This window comes from Dioscorea cayenensis, chromosome 4 (assembly GCF_009730915.1).
Source record: "Dioscorea cayenensis subsp. rotundata cultivar TDr96_F1 chromosome 4, TDr96_F1_v2_PseudoChromosome.rev07_lg8_w22 25.fasta, whole genome shotgun sequence".
Classification (NCBI taxonomy): Eukaryota; Viridiplantae; Streptophyta; class Magnoliopsida; order Dioscoreales; family Dioscoreaceae; genus Dioscorea; species Dioscorea cayenensis.
This window is the reverse complement of record NC_052474.1, coordinates 20,980,136-21,005,789: the sequence shown is the minus strand read 5'-3', so window position 1 is coordinate 21,005,789 and position 25,654 is coordinate 20,980,136. Positions and strand designations below refer to the sequence as shown.

At 34.5% G+C, this 25,654-nt stretch overlaps 4 protein-coding genes across 5 annotated transcripts; 2 read left to right on the top strand and 2 right to left on the bottom strand.

The window, feature by feature from the left end:
- Positions 1-3,747: 3,747 nt before the first annotated feature.
- On the top strand, positions 3,748-8,022 carry LOC120259169 (beta-hexosaminidase 3). Of its 2 annotated transcripts, XM_039266715.1 has the most exons (15): positions 3,748-4,116; positions 4,185-4,546; positions 4,630-4,704; positions 4,916-4,951; positions 5,043-5,154; positions 5,326-5,396; positions 5,580-5,710; positions 5,901-5,966; positions 6,383-6,483; positions 6,651-6,710; positions 6,802-6,835; positions 6,937-7,035; positions 7,113-7,172; positions 7,260-7,510; positions 7,650-8,022. In XM_039266715.1, exons 2-15 carry the CDS (start codon positions 4,208-4,210, stop codon positions 7,814-7,816), a joined length of 1,602 nt encoding a protein of 533 aa, XP_039122649.1. In that variant the 5' UTR covers positions 3,748-4,116; positions 4,185-4,207; the 3' UTR covers positions 7,817-8,022. The 2 variants fall into 2 exon arrangements, with proteins under 2 accessions (XP_039122649.1, XP_039122650.1); XM_039266716.1 differs by having other exon boundaries at positions 3,748-4,546.
- A 64-nt stretch (positions 8,023-8,086) lies between these two features.
- LOC120258770 (TPR repeat-containing protein ZIP4) lies at positions 8,087-11,864 on the bottom strand. Its single transcript, XM_039266205.1, has 5 exons — positions 10,537-11,864; positions 9,752-9,941; positions 9,589-9,621; positions 8,886-9,503; positions 8,087-8,808 (listed from the first exon to the last, which is right to left on the bottom strand). The coding sequence occupies exons 1-5, from the start codon at positions 11,862-11,864 to the stop codon at positions 8,146-8,148; spliced, it is 2,832 nt and encodes a 943-aa protein (XP_039122139.1). The 3' UTR covers positions 8,087-8,145.
- Positions 11,865-12,304: 440 nt separating this feature from the next.
- Positions 12,305-14,491, top strand: LOC120259086 (pentatricopeptide repeat-containing protein At1g71490-like). Its single transcript, XM_039266623.1, has 2 exons — positions 12,305-13,730; positions 13,809-14,491. Exons 1-2 carry the CDS (start codon positions 12,338-12,340, stop codon positions 14,450-14,452), a joined length of 2,037 nt encoding a protein of 678 aa, XP_039122557.1. The 5' UTR covers positions 12,305-12,337; the 3' UTR covers positions 14,453-14,491.
- A 115-nt stretch (positions 14,492-14,606) lies between these two features.
- On the bottom strand, positions 14,607-18,460 carry LOC120259087 (protease Do-like 10, mitochondrial). The gene is made up of 8 exons (XM_039266625.1): positions 18,056-18,460; positions 16,785-17,030; positions 16,414-16,609; positions 16,041-16,300; positions 15,759-15,886; positions 15,306-15,509; positions 15,127-15,177; positions 14,607-15,017 (listed from the first exon to the last, which is right to left on the bottom strand). Exons 1-8 carry the CDS (start codon positions 18,438-18,440, stop codon positions 14,793-14,795), a joined length of 1,695 nt encoding a protein of 564 aa, XP_039122559.1. The 5' UTR covers positions 18,441-18,460; the 3' UTR covers positions 14,607-14,792.
- Between the last annotated feature and the right edge of the window lie 7,194 nt (positions 18,461-25,654).

The window sequence follows — 25,654 nt, the reverse complement described above, 5'->3', positions numbered from 1 at the left end:
GAGTCTGATGTATAGCTAATTCTTTCCCACGTAATTTCTGTTTTTTTTTTCTTTGTTTGTTTCTGTTTTTGTTTTTAGTTTTGTTTTGTTTTTTTTAGCGAAGGATTAAGTGGTAAAAAAATATTGAGGTTGCAGAAAAATTTATATTTGAACCGATTGTGACTTAATAAATATTAATAAAAAATAAATATTTTAAAATTTAAAATTTGTTTGCTTCTAAATAACAATATTTGTTTATTATTAATAATAATGTATTTGATTTCCATGCAGTTGGTCTAGACTTTTAATATAAGATTGATGTGTAATAATAAAAACATGTGTTTGGAGTGGCTTATTCATATTATTAAAAATAAATAATAATAACTATTATTATTTAAAATTAATTATTATGTATATAATAATTATATATTTATAGTCTTTATCCCATATTGTTTAGTTGAAGAATAGTTGCTATTTCCCAACCAAATCAAGTGAAAGTTTTATGTGTTTTTTTTTTAATTGAACCATATACTGTCATATTTGTTGTAAGATACATCCACTGTATGATCAAATATGTATTTTTATTGAATGCAAGCCAACAAAGAAAAGGGTAAGCATTGCATTAGAGACAAGATTCCTTTTGTTTCTTAAAAGGTACTGTGAACTTCCATCTTTTCGATTGCTATCTTATTATTGCTTGCGTTCCCCTTGTATAAGAGTGTAATTACCAATATACCCATATTTGTTTATATGCTCATACAATATATATATAGGATCAATCCTCTGCATATCGAATGTAATTACCAATATACCTATAAACATCGATTGAGACCGTTGGAATTCAATCCGATGATTGTTTAGTGTCCTGATGAACCGGGTATTATGCTCAGGCACTGTTTATGACACTGTTCATACACCAATATGTGCTTATCTCTCTCATCTTTACTGTCACTCTTCTTTTTTTCTCAAATCTGGGATGTTTATGTGTGCGTGCGTGTGTATATTATAATTTTATGTTTATCAATGATCTCTGGATGGCACTAATCTTTACCAGACGAGTTCCAATTTTAGCTCACATATAAGATAAGTACATAAGTGTGTTGATGTATTAATTTCACATATGCGTCACTAATGTAGTTTGTCCAGTTTATTAAAATAAAACAAAAAAATTTAAAAGTTTAAACTATAAAACTTATAAGATATAAATTAATTAATTATTAATTTTATTTTCTAAGATTAAGAAGAGAAGAGGGTAAAGAATAATTTTTGCAGGGGTAGTTCTTATGGGGACACTGGGGAGAGCACCTCATTTTGTTGTTATTATTATTATTATTATTATTATTATTATTATTATTAAAGTGTAACATAATATCTATGATTGGATGTCAATGTTATAAATGGAAGTCAGGTTGTTTCATTTATATATATATATATATATGGTGAAAGATAATGTGGTTTATTAGTTGGGAAGCATATACATGTGCTCAAACTTTGAAAGAGATTTATTTCTATTTATGATTTTTTTTTCCCCACTGATTTGTTTCTATTTTTTAGCATTATATATATATATATCTATAATAAACAAGAATATATAGTAACAATTAGATGTATAAAAGAAAATTAATAAAAAGCACAAATACTATTACTAGTAATGCCATTATATCAGTAACAATTAGAGGTATACATTTGTTAATCTTTTAGGTGATATTTATTTGATTAATTTTTTAAAAAATTATTATTATTTTATGTGTGTGTGTATATATATAATTTAACAATAAAATTGAAAAAAAAAATCACAAGCACTCACTTCAATTTGGTGAGTTACCAAACCAAAAAAAATTGACTAGATAATTTTTTTAGTTTATAAAAATTTAAGTTCTTGTTTATTGTTATAATGGAGTTTATAACAATAAACATCTAAAACTCATAAATATTAAAACATGCTATTTAATATTTCTTTATTAATTTTTAACTTCAATTTTTTTATATACATAATGCTATATATATAATAGTTATTTCATATATATAAGGTAAACTCCAAAATTTATTACTAAAAAACTTGTTTTATTTTCTCATTATTTGGTTTCTATCTAAATAAATATTTTTTTTTGTATAAAGTGAACAAGTTACGTCAAAAAATGTGCACAAGCAAAAAAATTAAAAACCTCAACCTATTTATGTCTTCACTTTGAGTGAACTGATATTCGAATCGGTATTTTTAGTAAAAACATGAATACCTTACTTAAAAAATCTGATATTAATAATTTAATATACCAAGAGACCCTACTACTAAATAAATATAAATCCACTCCCAACTCACAAAGTTAATGTTCCATTACTTTATATATACTTTCAAACTTTTATATTAAAATGAATTAATATTTATTATTACTAGTGCAATCCACACAAGTGCAAATAATTTTTAATATATTTACTTTATCTATAAATTACGTTTTATACGGTCAAACTTTTATATTGAAATAAATTAAAATTTATTATTATTAGCAGTACACACAAGGACAGCATGTGTATGGTGCCGCTTTCTTTAAACTTATTTATTTAATTTATCTATAAATTACTAGGCTTCTTTGCTAACAAATTTGCAAATAAGCCCTCTTAACCAAAAGTTGATAAATTTTTTTTTGAATAAATACAAAGGAGATAAGGAAATGAATTTTTTATACAATTTCTAAATTGATTTTTAACTATAGTGGTATAAAAAGTGAAATAACAATTTTTTTAGTGGGTAATATATAAGTAATTTTCAAATTAAATATCTAGATTTGTTCAATCTTACACTTATAACAAATAGATTTGACAGAATCTCTCAAGGATTTTTGTTCCAAAAAAATTAAAATTAAAAATTTAATAATATATATATATATATATATATATATATTGTAGGGAAAATATATTCTTAGGTTTGAAATTTATGGATATTTTAAATCTAAGCTATCATCATCCATCAGTTATTTGTTTATATAAACACTGTACTTTTTATTGTTTATGATTACTGTACAACACTATAAAATAAGGTTTTTACTGTTTATAATGATAATAGTCGTGGATTACCAAACAGATTAAAGTTATATATATATATATATTACAATATTTAAGTTATATTTAATGCGAAATTATTTATAATTTCTGTAATAATAATATTTACTTATATATCCTACAAATTATTATAACTTACTTAAACACTTATCTAATTTTCAAATTAAATATCTAGATTTGTTCAATCTTACACTTATAACAAACAGATTGGACAGAATCTCTAGGATTTTTGTTCAAAAACATTTAAAATTTAAAATTTAATAATATAAATATACATATATATTTGTTACAATATAAATCCTGTAATAATAATATTTACTTATACATCCAACAAATCATTATTACTTAAACACTTCTCTAATAAAAAAAATCAATCCCAAAAATAAATAAATAAAAATTACAGCATTCATACTTTTCTCTTCATTTTCTTGGGGAAAAAACTAAAAACAAAAATCAATCTGTCCTTTTATAAAGTCTATAAAAATATATAAAGTAAAAAAAATATATTATTATTATGAGGGTATTTTAGTAATTACAAATTTTATAGGGCAACAAAAACAATTTTTTTGGTTTAAAAAAAAAACATTGAACAAATTATACAAATTACAAAACCTCAGGGTCTTAAATGCAAAAAAAAAGGACATTAAAGTGCTTGGCTGGCGGGAAGGTTTGGCCGGTGAGCTATAAACGAACAAAACGAAAGAAGCTCTCGTGAGCTTTTTACTGCCAAGAAGATGCCCGGATTCCCGAAATGCCCTCCTCTTCATTCCCATTCTACCCCTCTTAAATTCCCAAAACACCCCTCACCGGATCTCCGGGGATTCCCAGAATACCCACCCAATCCCCCCTCCTTCTTCTCCTCCTCAAAAAAAAGATCCCACTTTTCCACTCTTATCATCTTGATTCCCAGCTTAATTGTCTTCTTGCTTTCGTCTTCCTCTCCGTGGGCCTTCTCTGTTCCCTCCTTATTTCCTTCCAAGCTTCTTATAAAAATCCCACCTTTTTTTATTTCTTTCTTGGATCTTGGGTTTTCTCAGAGCTTTTTTGCTTTCTAGGGTTTTTAATTGGGATCCAATCAAGGTTTGATATCCATTTTTTGTAGTTTAATTGCCTACAAATTCAATGCTGCATTGAGTTCTTGTTTGCAGGATTGTTGTTGATAATTACGGAAATGCCACTGAGGGAGGTGACCGGTGGTGGTGGCCGGAGAGTGTTTCTAGGGTTTGTTGTGGTTTATCTATTAGCTTTTGTTGTGGTGGTTGATGGTGATGTTCATTTGTGGCCAATGCCGGCGTCGGTGAGCCGGGGATCCCGGACTCTTTATTTGAGCAGTGATTTAGCTTTGAAGACTGATGGTAGTAAGTTCTCCGATGGCTCGGGGATCTTGAAGGATGGTTTTGAGAGGATGGTTGAGCTTGTGAGAGAGTCTCGTAGTGTGGAAGGACAAGTAAATGGTTCTGATAATTTGCTTGCTGGTCTTCATGTTGTTGTTTCTTCATCCAATGATTCGGTAATACTTTCGCCTTTTCTTTCAATAAGTATGTGTAAGTAGAATAGAGTTCGTTATTGAAGATATTGTCGATTTCTTTGCAGTTGTACTATGGCGTCGACGAATCCTATAAGTTATCTATTCCTGCAACTGGAAATTTGATATACGGATACATCGAGGTGAGGAATTTCGACTATGTGGTTTGATTTTGTTGCAGATAAATGTTAGGTGGTCTACTTCTGGAAAATACTTGCCCAACTACTTCTCAATCAAAACCTTTGTTTTACTATCCAAATGCATTTGGTGTGTTTGAAACATCCAAAGAAGAAACCTTTCGTGGTTCGGCATATAACTTCTTTAGCATATCAATTTGTTTGATTGATATTGCAGGCATCGACAGTTTATGGAGCGCTTCATGCCTTCGAGGTATTTATGAATATCGAGAACCTGCCGATGATTTTGCTGCTGATTAATTCAGCTATAAGCTAAACATATGTTGCATGTTTTGTTTCTGCAGACATTCAGCCAACTCTGTGATTTCAATCTCATGACTAGAACTATCGAGCTTCATGGTGCTCCCTGGAATATTATTGATCAACCAAGGTTCTCTTACCGGGGACTTCTAATTGGTGGGCTTACTCGAGTCTTCTATTCGGCATTTCTTTCTCAAAGAGCTAATTTTCATCTATATGCACCTTTATAATGACTAGAACTAACTGACCCAGTTGAGTCTGTTCATGATTTACGCAAATTAACAGTTAATTCTTCAGTGTACATAAGTGTTACTATGCATATTGCAGATACATCAAGACATTATCAGCCACTGTCGATGATAAAGAAAGTGATCGACGCAATGGCCTACTCTAAGCTGGTAACTTCAGATTTCATTTTGATATCTTTTTCTGTTCCTTGGCACTTGGTCTTAATTCTAAAATGTGTCAGCTTGCTTGTTTCTATCTTAAATATTTCGAAGTCATGATTTAAGCTGTTAAATAGGTAAAATAAAATCTGTAAACAGAATTGCTTACATACATCATTCTCGTCTGACACACAGAATGTTCTACACTGGCATATAGTCGACAGGGAGTCCTTTCCAATAGAGATTCCTTCGTATCCGAAACTCTGGAACGGCGCCTACTCTTATTCTGAGAGATACACAGTGGCTGATGCTAAGGAAATTGTGCAGTAAGTGTATATCTACTATTAACTATGTTTTGACTTCTCAAAGTGAATAACAAGCATGGTAGAAAAACCATTTATAGAAAAATTAGCAGTGTCTTTCAGGTTTAGTTAACAACCATCAAAAAGGAAATAACTGTCGAAAATATTTAGCAGTCCAATACCAGACTAATAACTAAAGTTCTTAAATTTGTAGGTATGCAGAAAAGCGGGGTATCAATGTATTGGCTGAGATCGATGTGCCTGGCCATGCCATATCATGGTAACTCTTATTTTAGATTTTTAAATTTGTATATCTGTGATCAATCATATATATATTCATATTTATCAATCCTTTTCTAAATAGACTTGTAAGTCATAATGCATTGGAATAGACTGTGTAAATTCTAAAGTTGCTTACAAAGGAAATGCGAGCTTCATTTTTTCTTTTTTATTTGTCGAACTTAAATTGGTGATTATTATATATAGTAAATCCATTTTTATATTGGTAAATTATATCCTTGGCTACTGACTACTGATATTGAATAATTGTCCCACGTCAATTAAGTTAATAAATATGCATGGAAATATAAAAATCTTGTCTCATCCTGGTAACTTGAAGTTTTTGGATTGAATCGGGTTCTAGATAATATATATCATGGTTTGCATCTAATGACCTCATCCTATTATCTTTTTCAGGGGTATCGGTTATCCTTCTTTATGGCCATCTGCTAACTGCCAAGAGCCACTTGATGTTAGCAATGAGTTGGCATTCAAAGTAATAGATGGAATTCTTTCAGGTTAGTTCTTGCTCTATTTGCATAATGTAAAGGCCAGACTTACTGATACATTCAATTAACACATCGCTATAACATGCCGTTAAAGTTTTTTCACAACAATTTTTTAACTAAGTGACTTGATCACGTTTACTGCTGGAAATCTATTGAGTTTATGATTTACATTTCAGATTTCAGTAAGATTTTCAAGTTCAAATTTGTCCATTTGGGAGGCGATGAAGTTAACACCAGTAAGTTGAATGCTTTTGTCATATCTATCATTATTTGTTCACTAAGTTTTTTTGCATCTAATTAGAAGTTGCAATTAATCTATTTTTTCAGGTTGCTGGGCGACATCTTCGCACGTGAACAAATGGTTTGTAAAAATTTTTTCAACACATTCATTTATCTTCAGAGTAGCCTCCCATCTATTAAGACCTACTTAATTAATTGCTTTCTGTGCTTACTAATCCACAGGTTGGATAACCATAGGTTGAATGAGTCGGACGCCTACAAATACTTCGTCTTGCGAACACAAAGTATAGCAGCAAAACATGGATACGAACCTATTAACTGGTACATTCGCTTTGTTTCTGGGTTTCTACTTAATCATTAAACTCAGTCACTCTTGCAACTGTGTCAATGGTGAGCAGGGAGGAAACATTCAACAACTTTGGTAACAAGTTGAACCCCAAAACCGTAGTACATAATTGGTAAGTATTTTCCATTTTAATTGAATCTCTTAATGTTAAAACAGCATCAATGACTAAAAAAGCATGTACTAATTCATCCGATCAAAGGCTTGGGGGTGGAGTTGCACCAGCAGTAGTAGCTGCCGGATTAAGGTGCATTGTTAGTAATCAAGATAAGTGGTACTTGGATCACCTAGATATAACATGGCAAGATTTCTATATGAATGAGCCTCTCAAGAATATTAGCAAACCTGAACAACAGAAATTGATCCTGGGTGGTGAGGTATGCATGTGGGGTGAAACCGTAGATGCATCAGACATCGAACAAACCATTTGGCCTCGTGCAGCAGCTGCGGCAGGTAATCTGTTTTATAACAATACAAATTAAATATCAACTCAGAAATTTAAGCTAATAAGATGGCATGGCAAAATTATATCAATATTGTATATTTGTATCCATGTTTATTGACCTACCATAAATGTTGCATATGTGCGAAGAACGGTTATGGACGCCATTGGAGATGCTAGCCGAAGATCCAAAGCAAGTTACTACAAGACTGGCTCGCTTTAGGTGCTTGCTAGATAGGAGAGGGGTTGCTGCTGCACCACTTGCGGCACCAGGACGAGGCGTTCCTCTCGGCAAGGGTGCTTGCCTTAGACAGTAGATATTCCTATTGCAGTAATAAATTATGGAGTTACCGTAACACTTGCATTTCAGATGCAAAGATTCATTAGCAAAGGATTTCAAATTCGAAGCGTTTGTGGTGTTTTATTTTGCATGACCTCTACGGACTTTCTAAATGTAATTCCGGCACTTAATAATATATATCTCCCATGCCAAAGGTAGATTCCTTGAATGGAAAATTCTGAAGTCATTAAGTGTTTCTGCATCCTCATACTGAAAAATAACTAATTATCTGTTTTTGTTTTCTGTAATCCAATGTCTTGATTCTTTATCAACATAAGCTATACAAACACATGATTTACCGTAAAATTAGCTGATGGATTTAGTGCCAGTCTCTTCTGCTTCAGATGTAAAACTATTGGTGCTGCCACAAAGTTTCTCAAAGTTCTCAAAGCACTGTTCCATTTCTCTTGTATATATGTTCATGCCTGGAAGGTGCCTGGAAAGATCCAGCCCCATCTTCATCCACCTCCTCGCCGTGTCTACTTGTCGAAGCCTGACTGCCATTCCTGACTTGTTCCACGCAGTCATTGCCAGCCATTTGCCCTCCTCGACCGGGTATTCTCCCTCCTTGAGACCAACTATTATCTGATAGGCCTGCTTATATATGCTATAAGCAGCATCACTGCCATGCACTTGACCCAGACCAGCTAGTTTCCGTATCGCAATGCTGATTATCCTGTAGTCTGGTGACGGTAAAGCAAGTGCTGCAGATAGGCAGGCATTGAGAGAAAACTCAGCTGCATCTAGGTTGGGCAGTGTGCCTTGAGAGGCTGCGAGACCAAGATGAAGGAGATGCTCTGGTGTGCATGCTTTCAAGGAAGCAAAGTTTTTGATCAGCTGGAGTTGCTGGCTTCGGATGTCATTTACATCAAGCCTGTTGAGGAGTTGGTATGTGTTGAAAGTGTGGAGGAAGATGAGGGTTGACTCCTCACCTGTCTGATCTATGGATGGTGGCAGTGTGGAAAGTATCTGCATAAGAAGTAAATGTTGATGCTCATTTCTAATATGGCAAACTGTGAGAAAATTTTGGGGAGAGCTAATCATACCTTGCCAGCTCTGTTGAGCATTTCTATAGCCTTCTTGATGTCGGAACTTGGTAGAGTAACCTTCAGTTGCTCCTCTACACTGATCATAGCACTGACACTTAGAATTAATGACTTCCATAGCATAGCAGGGTTTCCTTCATTTCCGTCAATGCTTGTGCTGTAGAATTCTGCGGCCAATTCCAAAAACTCCGCACAGAAATCAAACCTCTTATCCTTTCCAGTCTTCAGCCCCATATTCCACGAAGTCCCCGCAAACCAATTCAGTTCTCGGCTCCTGACTGCTCCTTTCCCGAAGAAGTTATCAGCACCAAGCTCAGCCATTCGCATTCTAGCATGCTTTGTGTATTTGAGGATCTCATGGTCAGTGTCAGAGCTTCGATGGAGGAGGGTGATGAGATTACGGAGAGCCGCAACTTCTGACATTGGCATTGGCTTCCCTGGTGAGTAGAGGTTCAGGAGAAGGGCCAATGATGAAACTGCTACAGGAAAAGATTGGCAAGCAATGGCTTCATGTGTTGAAAGGGTGAGGAATTCAGGGTTGAAGTCACTACAGCTAACCATGGTTTGCATCTGGTTGATGGCCTGCTTCTCATCCTTCTTTTGCAGATATATCTTAAACTGCATTTATGTGGAAGCAACATGATGGCAAAATTCTTGATCTGATTCTATTTTCTGAAATTTGGTTCTTGTGAGAAATTACTACCTTAAGGAAAGCACACTTGATGTTGGGTTCAAGCTGCAAAATAGGAGAAATACTAATGAGAAAATAGCCAGTAGTTTTTCTAGAGTTCATCATAACGAGATAGGCTTCTAACTGCTTGGAAATTAAGACCTTCATAGTGTTGGTTCTAAGGAAGTATTATTACCTTCTCAGCTTCGTCAATGAATTCCTGAGCTCGGTCCAGTTGAGCTAGACCAAGGTGGCAAAGGCTGAGCACTCTGAAGCAGTTTGAACGTCTTGGTCTGTTCTCCTCATCATTAGGTACATAAAGCATTGATTTCTCAAACATCTCTGCACTAGTATGATAATCCTTCAAACGAAAATGATCAGCTCCACTGCATTCAAAGGCAGTAAAACCAACCTTTTAGCATAACATACAAGAGATTGCATGAACTGCAGAATTTGCATTTTGTTTATATGAGAACTAAGAATTGAGGCCTATATTTTTTTCTAAATTGCAAGATCACAATCTAGAGTGAACTAAGGGTATATCAAATCACTCTAAAACATCCGAAAAATACTAACTTTACTGATTTTGTGAAATGGCACCCCTGCAACATCATTAAGATAAATCCAATGAAGATGGACCACATCAGTAAAAAAAATTGGAGACTGAAAATACAAACAAACCATCAAAACTAGGTTCTTGAATTCAAAATCTTAAAATAGCTTAACAATAGGATCGAAATCTAAAGTTGTGCTTTGAATGAAGGTTGAAACATTGCTAGAACTTCAATCACAAAGGAGAACAGAATAAGAAACTCATATGAGAATTCAAGAAAATAATGGAGATTGTGTTAAAGAAATGATAGCAAGGAAGCAATTTAAATTTAAAATCATGGATTTAATCACAATCACTAGCATTCTAAAAGAGAATTGGAAACTAGTAAGCCATTCATTATCTGTTCCCAAGAGTGTTAGAAAACTCACAAGTTCCACAGCAACGCGTGCATCGCCGCACGCTCCTTGGCCGCCGCCGGAACTTCAAACGCCGCCACCACCTTATCGTCGCCGGCCAACTCTGCCACCACGCTAACCCTAGTGGCAGCCGCCGCCGTTCCATTCCCACCCTCCGCCACCCTCCTCACCAATCTCAGCGCCGTTGCCGCCCCAGTCTGGCACCTTCCTACCAGTCCCTCCACCACCCTTTTCCCCTCCTCCGCCCCCGCCACCCCAACAAAGAGCTCCGCTGCCGCCAGAACCACCCCCTCCGTCGCAACCCCCATCGTCTCCATCATCGCCCTTAGCTCATTCTCCGCCTCTTCTACCCTCCCCATCCCCAGCCATGCCCTCATCGCCACGTACCCCACGCTCGCATGCTCTCCAGCGCTAGGGTTAGTGTTTCCGCCGCGCAAAACCCTAACGCACCGCAGCACTCCCTCGTAGTCCCCCGCCCCAAGCCTCTCCGCAGCGATGAACTTCAAGCACCTCTCCCTCAAACCTTCTAGGGCTAGCTTGTCCCCGCTTGCCTTCCCCTTTGCTTCCAAAATTCCCTTCTCGCATAGATCCAGCGCCTCGCTTAATAGCTTCGAGGCATCGGAAATCGGACCAACGCCCTCTTGAGATCGATTGGAGAGGTCGAGCTTTGCGCACTGGAGGTATTGCTCAGCTAGGGCTTTGAACGCTGCCGGCGACGTGGCTACAAGGTTTTTTGACCTATTCAGCAACGCGATCGCGAGATTCCGATCTGAATCCTCCCAAGCTGTTCTGGACCTAGCGAGGTTAACCTCAAGGAGGAGATTTCTCTCCTCTTCACCATGGATTGGAACGGTGGAGATGAGATCCGTAGCGCGCTCGAAGCACTTAGCTGCGAGATCGAGTCGGCGGAGATCATGATAGGAGAGGCCGGTCTTGAGGAAGAAGGAAGCAGACTTGATCTCAGGTGAAGGAACACCAGGAGGCGCGCCGGCAAGGAGAAGTATATCGGCAGCGGCGAGTCGGAGATCAGCAAGGCACGGGGATGGGGTGGTGGCGCGGGAGGCGTTGGAGAGGTCAACGCAGGCGTTCCAGAGGCGGTAGCTGAGCTTCCAAAGATGGAATCGAATGGGATCAGGGAGAGGAGAAGGGTTGGAGGCGAGGCGGGAAATGGCGGCACGGAGGCGGGCAGCAAGAGCGGATGCAGAGGGATCGAAAGGGGAGAGAAACTCCGCAGCGCTAATGGCGGCCTCGAGCTCTTCAATAGGCGGCGATGCCGCCGGATCCGAAGGAGATCGGGATCCTCCCCGACGAGAGTCCGGCGAAAGCTCGGAGATCTTCATCGAGTTTTCAAATGGTTTTCGCGGGAAGACGATGAGACCTGACAGTGATATATATATATATTTGAAAATGAAATATAAAATGTTTTTATACATATCACCCTGGAAAATATTGAAATTCGGAGTTCAAGTATATATATAAATTGAGATATTATATATACATTTACATTTGAAATTAATATTTAATTTAAATAATATTTATTTTAATTAATCAATAAAATATTTATATTTTTATCTGATAAAGAAACCAAAATAAATTATTAAAATAAATTATACATCTCATATATAGATATATGTATATAATAAACCTTGTGAAGTATTTAAAAAAGATGAGAAGATTAAAAACTTTTGTTATTTTTCAGGGGGTATAATGTTAAAAAACAAAACCAATATAAAAAACGAGTACCACTTCACTGAAGCTTTGTTCGTCATCGTCCATGGCTTCCATGGCGAGCTGAGAAGATCTCTGGACGTTGATGCCATCTCGCTCTCCGACCGCCATTGCCGCACCTCACAAGCTCCACCAATTACTCAAGTACTTTCCCAAGTCATGGACGAAACCACTGCCATCCAAGGATCAGCCATCACTCCGCTCCGCCTTCGCCACAATCCAACTACTCTGCTCCAATGGCCACCTCTCCCAAGCCTTCAAAGCTTTCTCCTTTCTCCTCCATCTTCATTCACCTCCCCCCTGTCTCCTCCAACACCCCATCTCCTCCCTCCTCTCCTGCTCCACCACTCTCACAGCTCTCTCACCAGGTCTCCAGCTCCATGCGCGCTGTATCACCATCGGAATCGCCGGAAATCCGTTCCTCATCTCCAGGCTGACGTCCTTCTACTCCTCTCTCGGCCTCCTTCATGACGCGATTCTCATCGTCATTTCGTCGAACATTAAGCGTGCTTTGTCATGGAACTTGTTGATATCCGCTTTTTGCCGTCGTGGGCTCTGGCGGGAAGCCATCATTGCCTTCGCCGAGATGGTTGGGAATGGCGTCGAGGTTGATAAGTATACCTACGCTTCGGTTCTCAGTGCTTGTGGTGAGATTCTTGATTTCAATTGTGGGAGGTTGGTGCATAAATGCATTGTGTGCTGTGGATTGGAGTTGGATTTGTTTGTTCACAATGCATTGGTTTCAATGTATGCCAAGTGTGGTGATTTCGTGAGTGCTCGCAATGTGTTTGATAGAATGCCTGAAAGAGATGTTGTCTCGTGGAACTCAATGATCTCTGGGTATTTGTCAAAAGGGATTAGGGCGGAGGCCTTTGAGCTTGTGGAAAGAATGAGAATTGAGAATGTAGAAGTTAATTCAATCACTTGGAATGCTGTTCTTGGAGGAAATCTTCGGATGGGTAATTATGTTGAGGTGCTCAAAATGATCTCTCAGATGAGAAGAGGTGCCTCGGTTATCGATTTTGTGACGTTGATTATCGGTTTGAATGCATGTTCGAGACTCAGGGATATGAAATCAGGGAGGCAGATACATGGCATGCTTGTTAGAATGGGATGTGATTTGTTTGAGAATGTCCGGAATGCGTTGATAACAATGTATTCAAGGTGTGACGACACAGTTCATGCTTATGTTTCGTTTAGAATGGATACGGACCGGAGTTTGGTTTGTTGGAATGCCATGGTTGCTGGCTTTGCGCACACAGACCAAGTGAAAGAAGCTTGTTTGGTTTTTCAGGAGCTGATTTCTTGCGGAATGAAACCGAATTATGTGACAATGGTGACAATGTTATCTCTATGTGCCTGTGTTGCAGACCTCCAACACGGCCGGGAGCTTCACTGTTATATAATGAAACACAGATTCAAAGGCGGTGGCCGCCAATTGCTGTCTAACTGTCTGCTTGACATGTATTCCAAGTCAGGTAGAATGCTGGCTGCTCGAAATGTCTTTGAGATGATGGAATACCATGATGAAGTTTCATACACTTCGTTGATTGCAGGTTATGGAATGCAAGGAGATGGAACTATTTCCTTGAAGCTCTTCAACAGGATGATTGAATGTGGGATAGAACCCGATCACATAACAATGGTGGCCATTCTCTCGGCTTGTAGTCATTCTGGGCTAGTAACACAAGGACAAATGCTGTTCGATAAAATGGTCAGCTTGCATGGAATTGTCCCACAAATGGAGCATTACTCCTGCATGGTTGATCTATTTGGACGAGTCGGTTTATTGAGGAAAGCAGAGGAGATTATGATCAGAATGCCATTCCCGCCGAGCACTGCAATGTTAGCAACACTTATTGGTGCATGTCAAGCTCACAGAAATATCGAGATTGGAAAAAGAGCAGCTGATAAACTTCTAGAGATGAAGCCACAGGATCCAAGACACTATGTTTTGATTGCTAGCATGTATGTATCTGCTAAATCTCTGGAAGGAGTAGTTAATGTGAGGACACTGATGAGAGACATGGGTATATGGAAAGCTCCTTCTTGGGCGTCAATTGAATTGGATGGTAAATTGTATCCATTTCTTGCAGGCAAGAAATCAAACCCAAACGCTCCTGCTATTTATCAATTGTTGTTTTGGTTGATGAAGCATTTGAAGGATGCTGGATATGTTGCTAATGGGGAGGTTGAGTGATGATGTTAATTATAATTAGTGCCTGTGTTTTTACCTGAACTTTTGATTGGCCATGGTGAACTAATTCATTGTAAGCACAAGCTGCTGCAAATAGAAGGTGTGATACATCTTCATTGAAATGTTGTTGTAAAAAGAACACAAAAATTATATCAGCCTTCTGTTGATTTTGCTGCAGGAACAACAGATAAGCTTTACTGAGGTTTATTTGTTCACCACAAAAACCACAACAATGTCAAAATTTTTCTGCAGATCATCACGAGTTATGGAAAAAAATCAAGTGATGATCTCCACCCTGTTGTTGTTACACAAAGTGGAATAATTGGTATTAATAATAAATAAATCAATTTGAGCCTGCTGCATCTTCGTTCACAAGATCACTAGACATTGCTGATGGTATTCGATGACGCTTCAGGATTCGTGAGGTTGCCATTTTTGCGTTCTGGTAGTTCAATACGATAACTCTCTCGTCATCTAAATCTAACCGTAAACTTCCTTCTATGCAGTCCTCTACTAGTCTACACAAATGTTTCAGGTTTCCGACCTCGACACCATTAACTTTCTTCACCTGAGTACCAATAACAGTATGTTAAATCCAGTAATAGAGCCGTATGAAACCGAAGAAAACAAAGAAAACAGACGATACAAAATCAGCCATGTTAGTAGAATGAGAATACCTGTAATTCAGCCAATCGTTCATAACCCGCGTTTATATCATCCATCAAGACCTGCAGCAAAATTTCAGACAGAAATACCAACCAAAGCTCAAGCAATTATAACTCACAGGAGAACAAATTTTTCAAGCATGCGACTTTGAGCCAATCTATTATATATTCACATAATGATAAGAGCATACCTGAGAAAGGACGATTAGTTGTTCACCAGCTTTCTTTGGCAGCTCTCGCAAAGCCCGTTCACAAAGTCGACGAGGTGAAGTATTGTACCAATCTTCTCCATATTCATGAAGATAGGGCTGTGTTAAAGGGACAAAGACCAAGCCAGCAAAAATATAATAGCTAGGCAATTTTTCAAATTGGTGAACCGGGACCAGCGGTTGTAGCTGCAAATATACCCATGCATAAGATTGTCATGTTAGTGTTGAACACCAAACCAAGGGAGGAATTATTTTCAGTAATCAAAACTTTTCTTATAACTTCAACATCAATATCAAGAAACAAACATCAAGCTTTTTGACTATTTATTCCTCATTGCTTCCGTTTTGTTACTTTCTTCTGGTTGTTTATAACTAACTACTTGTTGATAGGACTGAAAATACAGGACTGTAAAGAGCATGAGAAACCAGACTCACAGGACGGAGGGTTATGTTGAATTCGTGCTCCACACCCTCTCTCAAAACCGTAAGAGTGGCCTTTTCTTCTGGTTTCTTCATTGAGACAAGATGATCAAAGGTTATCCTCTCTCTATTCCGGAAAGGAACTGCATATTCATTACAGTGAATCATAAGCCTCAATAACATTCATCAGTCTAAATGAATTTTTAGCTGTTCTTTCAAATCAGCCAAAGAATTCCAGAAATAGAAGATCAGTGCCAAAGCAGGCATGATGACAAGCTACTTTGGATTAGCTGTTACCTGTTCCATCATTTGCTATTGGCACACCATCAAAGGCAAGAACAATGTCATCTTTCTTCAACACTTTATGGGCATCTGAAAGAGGGTTAACTTTGCTGACAAGCACACCAGTCATTTCAGAGCGCATCCGGAAATGTTCTCTTAATTGAGCATTTTCAGTAGGCTGGCATGACAGTCCAAGAGAACAGAAACCAACATAGTTTCCCTTCTCCTCTATCCCATCAAGAAAATGTTTTATGATAGGGACAGGTATAATATAACTGCAACAATAGAAGCATTTGTATGATCAGATGAAGATTAGCGCTATAAAGTATGATGAGGTGAACTCAAATGACAAAGGGAAATTAAAAAAAACACAACTAGGATAACTCACCCAATGTTGTCCGCACCTGAAAGGTTTTGGAAAGCCACTCCAGCAACCCTGTCTCCCATAATTGCAGGCCCCCCACTGTTCCCTGGGTTGATAGCAGCATCGATCTGTATAGCCATAAGCTGGGAAGCACCATGAACATATTGTGTTGGCTCAACTCTAGAGACAACCCCTTTAGTAACAGAAATGTTATCTCCACCTGCCCAGAGGAAAAGAAATCTTAGAAGTGGATCTAAATATTCAAAAGAAGATCCAACAACTACTTTTAATCTTTTCTTCCCTTATCCTGAAGTTATAAGGAAGGCTGAATCATATCAGGCAAAGGTTGAGAATCAAACAATGGTACACCATCCATATCAATTTGATTATCATACCTTGTGGGTATCCAACAACAGCTACCGCTTCCTGTAAATATGGAATGTCACCCAGCTCTAGATAACGCATCCCGTCCCAAAATTCTTCACTTTCAACAGTAAGAAGTGCAAGATCACATTCATGCCCAATGGCTTGGACTTCTGCCTTGTATTTGGTTGGAGAACCATGCTTTCTCACCAAAACAAAAGTATGATCAGCTACTACATGCGCATTGGTTACAATCCTTTGACCAGGAAGCACAAACCCTGTAAAAGAGAGTCAAGGGAAAACATGGATTCATGCAACTATAATTTATGCTTGGCTCGCATAAGAATTTTAACAGGTAATTCAAGCTGCTAATTTTCTATGTTTTCACAAACATGGAAAAGACCCACTCTAGTGTATATGCAATACGTCAAGGATGACAAGAATAACAGACTGCTTAACTCCCCATCATGCAGGTTAATAATTCGAAGTGAATAGGTGCAAAGAAAAGCAACATATTGCCAAGTTTAAAACAAAAACTATAGATGAAACAAATTGCGTATAAGTCAACAAGTAGAAGAATGCATCAACTAATATGGCATAAAAGACATAATAGTGCCCCACATGCCTTGAATTTCAGCTAGTTATTAGCATCAGCTACAACAATGCCCTGATCAAAGTTACAACACTTTTTAAAGGCATTTAGGAGATGATCAATGCTCGTAAATTCAAAAGTATCGACTAATTTAAGCAATACAAGCATTTCTCACCAGTATTCAGTGGGAACAAATGGAATGAATGAATAGAGTAATAACAAACTCATACTGATCATTATAGAATTCAAGCACATAAACTTAAATTGCAAGTTACTCAAAGAAGGAATCCAATCTTGATTCAATTCCTATCAAACAATATGATATATATCACATATTTACCTCTAAACAGCAAGCATTTTTAATATATCCCATTCAAAATGTACCTTCTCTAATACCATCAAATGACCACCTATTCACCAAAAGTTAAAAGCAAATGGAAACAGAAACCTATCAAACAAAAGATCACATATCTAACACTAAACCCTAAACCCTCAAATAAAAGCCCTTTCAATATATTGCTTCCAAAATGCAATTTTTCTGCGACCCCAGAAGATCATTATTCACCAAACAGTTACAATCAAATATAAAAAGGAAAACATTGAAACATAAACCATTTCCAATCCAACAAAAGCCCTAGATTTTCAGCAATCGGACACATACATTGCTCCAAAAAAAAAATTCTCAAACAAAGATCAAAACTTTCCACTCACCAGACCCCATGCTCTCCCTCTGCGACTTGTTCTGCCAGGGTAGGAAGTAGTTAGGGCTACTCGACACCGTGAACACCTTCACCACCGAGTCCAGCGCCAGCTCGATCGCCGCATACGCATCCGTCTGCCGATAACTCACCACCCCCTCCTCCTCCCCCACCTCCTCCGCCTCTGCAGCACTAGAAGCATTACCACCATATCCACTGGTATTCCCTCCAAGAGAAACAGTCCCAAAAGTTGAACAGAGAGAGAAGGCAGGCAGGAGAAGGTGAGGAGAAGGAGAGAGCGACTCAGAGAGAAGAGGAGAAGCCGAGAAGCGGGGTGGACGTGGAGATGGCCGGCAAGAGACGGAGAGCTTCCGGAGAGCGCGCAGAGAACGGATCATGGCGGGCTCTCGGGCAGTCGCTGAACAAGCTCGGGTTTGGAAAGGGTTTTTGGGTTCTTTCTCTGATTATCATGGCCGTTGGATCTTAGACATCAACGGTCCCAATTTATTTCAATTTTCTTTAATTTTTTAAATTATGTAGAATTTATAAAATGGGTTAATTTTTTGATAATCAGCTTTCAGCTGTAGCCGAAATATCGGTTCTTCCTTTCGAATTTTTGGTTTTGTTTTGAAGTCTTGCACTAAAAGTCACTAGCAATTTATGTAACAGTCGTTTCGGTGGATCTAACGTTGTCGTTAGGCCGCGTGGGGAGCACTTGCTAATTGGGTTTCGGTATGCGTCGGTGTGTGATGTTAATCGAGGTGAGCTATTTTGTGAAATGACTAGTGACTAATGCACTTTTAAGCCAAAATCGATGAGCTAACGATATTTCGACTAAAATCAGTGATTTATCAAAAAAATTAACCATTTATAATGCATATAAAACGCTTCTTAAACCTCATTTATTTCTTAAATTTTCTATATTTTTAACATTTTAAAAAACTTATTGCATTTTTTTTTATATGTTTTAAAAGGTTTATTGACATAGACTCAATCATTTCCTTTCCATGTATCGATAAAATCTTAAAATTTGTAATATAATTTTAATTTAGGTGATTTCAGGATCTTTTTAAATTTATAAATAACTTCAAAATCTTTATTATTTGAAAGCGTCTAAAATATAGTAGATAATTAATGTGAAAGAAAATGAACTTGTTACTCTTTTTTTTTTAATAAACCTCTGAATAGTCCCTCTACTTTTCAAATGTGTCTTATGGGTCAAATACTTTTAAATGTAACTTTTTAGTCCTTAAACTGGTTATAATTGAATCATGTTAGTCCCTATTAGGGTTATGATTTAGGGTTTTGAAAAACTAACATGACTCTCCTATTAGGGTTAGGATTTAGGATTTTGAAGGACTAATATGACTCAATTTAAAGCAATTTGAGGACTAAAATGTTACATTTAAAAGTATCGAATCCAAATGGCACATTTGAAAAAGTAGAGGGACTATTAAAAGGTTTACTCCTTGTTTTTTTCTATATTTGAATTTTTAGAGAAGTGCATTTTTAATAAATAATTTTTTTTAAAACCTACAAATTACAAGTTGTTTGTTTTTTATTGGTTATTTAACCTATAGCCAACCATCCATCTTAACAAATTATGCACTTTTTTTTTTTTTTCTTTGTTGTTTATAGTCATTATTTATCCACTATTTTCATATTCATTTTTTTGTAGTTAATTAAAGTCACAAGTTTTTAAATGAGAAGCATGAGTCTATTCATATTTATTCCTTATTTGGTCATGAAACCCAACATCTTAACTACCAATTCATTCAATTCAATTTGTTTCAAATTAAATTTTTATATATTTGAACCTATACTTCTCACAATATTCTTTATTTTTTATTATTTTCTCTTGTTCCTTTCTTAGTTCTTATTCATTCCTTAACAACCATATGTTAGATGTTAGTCCATAATTTATTCCTTAGTCATCTGAAGTCATTAGATTGTTAGCTATATCTTAAGAATTAGTTCATATTCATCCCTTATTTGGTCATCTAAAGTCATTAGCTTGTTAGCTATATCTTAGAGATTAGTCAAAAGTTATTAACTGGTTAGACATCTCTAAAGGTCAATTAATATCAATTATTCAAATGGTTATCTATCTCTTAAGGTTCAATTTATATTCATTCATTGCTTGTTATGTTAAAGTCACTAGCTAGTTAATGATCTTTTAGGCTTAGTTAACCCATTAATCTAATCCATAAATCCTTATTAAAACCCATTGTCTTGGTAATCTTATTTCTATTTATATTTTTTTCCTTCACAATTTCAATCTTAACTAATATAAAAAGAATGGGCACTTCTAATAGAATTCTGCAAAAAAAATAATATAAAAATAAAAATACAAAACTATGAACAAAAGAAAAATTGAAATACTTAAACACAAGAGCAAAAAAATCATAATTAAGAAGAATAAAAATAAGAATAAGACGAAGATTTTTAAAAAAATAAAATAATAAAATGAAGAACATTTGCAAAAAAATAAAAATAAAAATAAAAATAAGAATGATGGTGAAAAATAGAATAATAACTTTTGGTAGCATAAAAGTTGAAATTGATTTGATAGTTATAAAAACTCCATGGGAAATAAAATTTAAAAGTAGAAAATTATTAGCTATTGCAAATACCATAAGATATTTTTAATTATTTATTATTATTTTTAATAAATGCAACCAACTCAATAGTTAAGGGTGTGTGCACCAATCAGTGAAATTCTTTGTTAATATGCAAATATCCATCTTTTTTTTTCTTTGAATAAATTACTATTTAATTTTTTAAAGAGTTTTCAACTCCAGCTTCTGTTGACATCCGTACAAACCTATTTTTAATTAGATTTTTAATTGAAATTTCACAATTTATGTTGAGTCCCATCATCACCATTTCTATAAATTCTATTTATTAATTTTCTTTCATTCCAAATATTGTCCTTCCGTTCTTGTCTTTTACCTTAAACTCCAGTTAATTATCTTCAATTTTATTTACTATTCTCTGATGGAATTTACTACTCATTGTAATCAGTGATGGTTTTGTCATTTTCCTCTTAATAATGCAATTAAATAAATACATTTTTTATTCCAATGGAATCCACATGCTAGAGTTTGAATAATGTGACTCATATCTAGACAAACAACATATAATCTAATTTTTCAAAAATTTTAACAATTTTCTAATAATCTTAAATGTCTGCATTCTTCATCTATTCATATCTCTTTATTTTATTTATTCTTTCTAACATATGATTGATCTATAAATAATTTTTATTATAGTTTAGTTTTAGATATAACTTCCACATATTTATTAAAATAGCAAGGACGAGGTGATTAGAATCAATGGAATTTATGTTGTTTTATTTTTATATTTATTTATTTATTTAGACAAATGTGACAAGCATATATATATATATAGTCAAGGTATATACACAGCTGATAATTAATAGTTTAGCCATGCACCTTCTCCCGGTGGCACAGGATTTGAGTTACAAATCGACTCACATTGAGGATCTTTTGACATTAATGCATCCAGTGTTTTTTAGAGTCCCACAAATCAAGCCTTATGTGGAAGATCAGTACCGCTCAACCAAAGGCCCTTTGACATTTATGTTATTTTATACCCTCTCAAACTCTAAAAACTACTCCCTCCGATCCAAAATACATGTCGTTTTAAGAAAAAAAAAATATATTCCAAAATAGAAAGATAGTTTAGTAATTTAGTTATTTTTTATGTTAAAATTTAGATAATTTAATGATATCCTTAATTTTTGTGCAACATCCTTAAATGATACTCCCTTCATTCCATTTTAGTTGTCATGTTTTGGAGCTCTTCTCTATTCCTTTTTACTTGTCACATTAGAAACTTTGTGCAACATTAAATAATTTTTTTCCAAATTTACCCTTTCATTTAATGTACTTGTACAATTTTCAATAAATTAAAATCAACTAAGCATTAAATTATATTTTCTACTTAGGGTTTTAAATAGGGGTAGTTTTGGAAAGTAATGGATTTTTTTATTAAATATAGGTAATCAACTAATTTTTAACTAATTTTTTTTAATCAGTGTGAATTAGTTGAATGTGACAACTAAAAAGGAACGGAGGGAGTATGTATTTAGGAATGACGGGAGTATTTAATTTTCAACTTTTAAATTCTAATTATTATTGATACATTATTTTCAACTATTCTAATTTATCCGATTTAAAGTAATTTATAAATGGGATGTTTATGTATTATTTTTATTTGTGTATTTTAATGTGTTTTATAATGGCTGATTATTAAAAAAAGAAAAAAAAAAAAGACTTACTTGTTTACTATATCCTCAATCTAGATGTTAGATCGATTATTATATTGAATTAAATCAAATATACTATTTTTTATATCAATTTTGTAGCATATAAAGGTGCAATAAATCAATACAAATCTATATAATTCAATCCTATCAATCATGATTGAATTTTATCAAATCAATCTATTTTGAAATTTATGTTAATTTTACTTGTAAAGATTAGGTAAAATCAATGGGAAAAACTTAATGAAGGCAATCAAATTGGATGTGTTAAATCTATTTTTGACACCTCCGTTAATCTTATTTATAACAATATATAAGACAATATGGATATGGTTAACCCAAAACCTATAAGCCAACTTGCTTTGACATCTCTAAACTAGAATTTTATATATCAATCAATAATAATAATACTAATATATTATTATTTTAACAAAGGGAACAACCCTTGGTTAGTCAACAGATGTGTGTGGACATTAGAATTAATGCCTCACGTGTTCTCATTTTAAGTTATTCGGTTTTCATAAAGAGTCCAAACTCCCATGAAGTTATTCCCTTTACATGGATTTCAATTCAAACACACACCGTATTTTTTTCTCACAAAAGACTCTGAGTTAATGCCGCTATAACCATTTGAATTGAATGGCTTTGGCAATATTTATATTAACTTACTTATAATAATGAGTTATAATAATGAGGTAAAATGGAGGAAATCTAATTTGCAAATCAAAATTAACCCAATTCATATTTATTTTGACATCTTTATTAATCTCATATAATAAAAGTGAGGTTGTAGATAATTGAGATGAATATAATGAACTCAAACACATTTTAACACTATTATAATAAAATCCAATATGTTATTACTCGTGAATATAACAATGAAAGAAAATCTATCAAAACCAGTTTGATAAAAGATATTCAACATAAAATCTATTAACAAGTCAATTTTAAAACCTTTATTAACCTTATTAATAATAATGAAGTAACATCTCAAATTAACCTCTATATTCAATTTCAATGTCATATTAAATAAGATAATATCAATAAAGTGAACTTAAATTAATTTAAACATGTTAATAAAATTATTCAACACAATAATGAAGTTTTTATCTTTTATACATGAACTAAGATTGTGCAAGACAAGATTAAATCTCCGCTACTCAAACTGAGATTGAGGATATTTGTATTTCAATATTTTAAAGATGTTTAGAGATAAATTTATTTTTTAAAAATTAATGTGAAAAAAACACTTTTATAAGAAAAAGAAAAGAAAAAAATATTAAAAAATAAATAAATAAATAAAAATGAAGAAATGGTGAGAGAGAAGAAGAGAGAACTCAGAGAAGGATGGGATGGGACATGGGGATGACAGCGCCGGCACGTGGACATATCATGAGTCAACATCCATCTCATTCATTTAATTCCCTTCCCCTTCAATTCCTCCCTTTTGTCCCCCTCCCCCTTAATTTCTTTTTATTTATACACATTACACATACACCATGAATTTAATTCACCTTATTAATTCATCTTTTTCAACAATCATTATTAAACAAACAGACAAAAAAAAAACTAATTAATTAAGTAACAGCATAACATGCTAGCTAGCTCCTCCCAAATGAGTTCTCACTCAAAGAAAATACTTGAGTATTAGTAAGACATATATAAAAAATAATAGCATAGCATGCCATGCATGCCAACTTTGCATGATTATTACTTATTAATACTTAATAATAATAATAATAATAATAATAATAATAATAATAATATAAAGAGAAGAAGAAGAAGAAGAAGAAGAAGAAGAAGAAGAGAAGAGTGTTGTTAAATCAATGAAAGTGTTTTCTTTAGTTTCAGTGATCTCACCGTACACTTTCCAACAAGTACGCCACCTCCCAAGATTGAAGAAGAAGAAGGATAAAAAGGTGAATCAAATTGACCATAAAAAGTCATTAACATGAGCATGAGGGTGAGAACTCAAGTATAGCTAAAAAGACTAGAGAAAGAGAGAGAGAGAAAATAAGAAGAAATAATAATGATAAGAATAAATAAATAAATAATAAAAATATGGGAAAAAGTGTACGTTTATGAATCATTTATGGAAAGAAAGAAGAGTACGCAGTGGGCGGGGGGTTTTACTATGATAAAAGGTTGGCATCTGAGATGTCCAATCTCAGTACCTCATTTTCTCTGCTCACTCTCTGATAATCACAGTAAAAACTTTTTAAACCTTTTCTTTTCTTTGTTATCATACCTACTTTTTTTTTTAATCTATTATATTTTATGCATATATATGTATATATATATATAAAGTGAGTGAGTGAGTGACTCAGTGAGAGAGAGAGAGAGAGAGAGAGAGAGAGAGAGATTATATGTATATATATATATATAATAAAAAATTGAAATTGGGATATATTGAAAGAAAAATCATGTCTACATGTATATCATAAAAAAAACACAAAAAGCATTTACCACTTTTTTCTTTTTTTAAAAAATAAAATTTTCAATAAAAAAATATATAAATTTTTTTTATAAAGTCGATAAGCACAATGCAGTGGAGTTTAGTCGCCTTAACACTCTCCTAGCAGGCTGTACTAGCAACACATTTGACAAGCAGTCTAGCCACAACAAAGGGTATGTATAGACGTGGAGCCGTTCAACCAAAAAAGTTTTTATATAATGCATTGTAAGGAGAAAAAAAAATATATTTTTTAATTTTTTTGATACAGATAAAATAAGGTAGAGTGATAAAATGAAAATAAAAAGAATTAGAAATCCTATAAAAAAAAATTCTCTTCTCGTAGATATTTTTTTGTGTGCATGAAAATTCAAATTGAAAATCACTTGCTTGAAGGTTCAAATCTTATCACTTGGATCAATTTTGTTAGTAAAAATAAATTATTTTTAATTTTTATTTTAAATATATAATAATATTTATATATGATTATTTTTTTTGGGTAGGTTTCTAAATATCAAATCTAAAGAAGTTTCACGGTGAAAATTCTTTAGATTTTTATCTAATAAGCACCGTCTATCCATACATAAAATATCGAGACATAATAATCAATAGTAATTTTATACATCATTTTTATAAATAATAATATTTAAATTATGATCTAGTGATCAAAATACCTAAATGTACAATTAGCTAAGGGAGTATTTATTCTATTTAAATATATTATGTACACATTGATGGATATCCCATGCATGCAAGTGTGTATAGCTACGTGTATAGATGTTCATGTTGATGCCACTAAAATACAAAAGAAAAACCAAAGAGCAGATGGATGGATATAGAGAAGCAAAGTCAGGGAAGGGGGACAGAAGGGA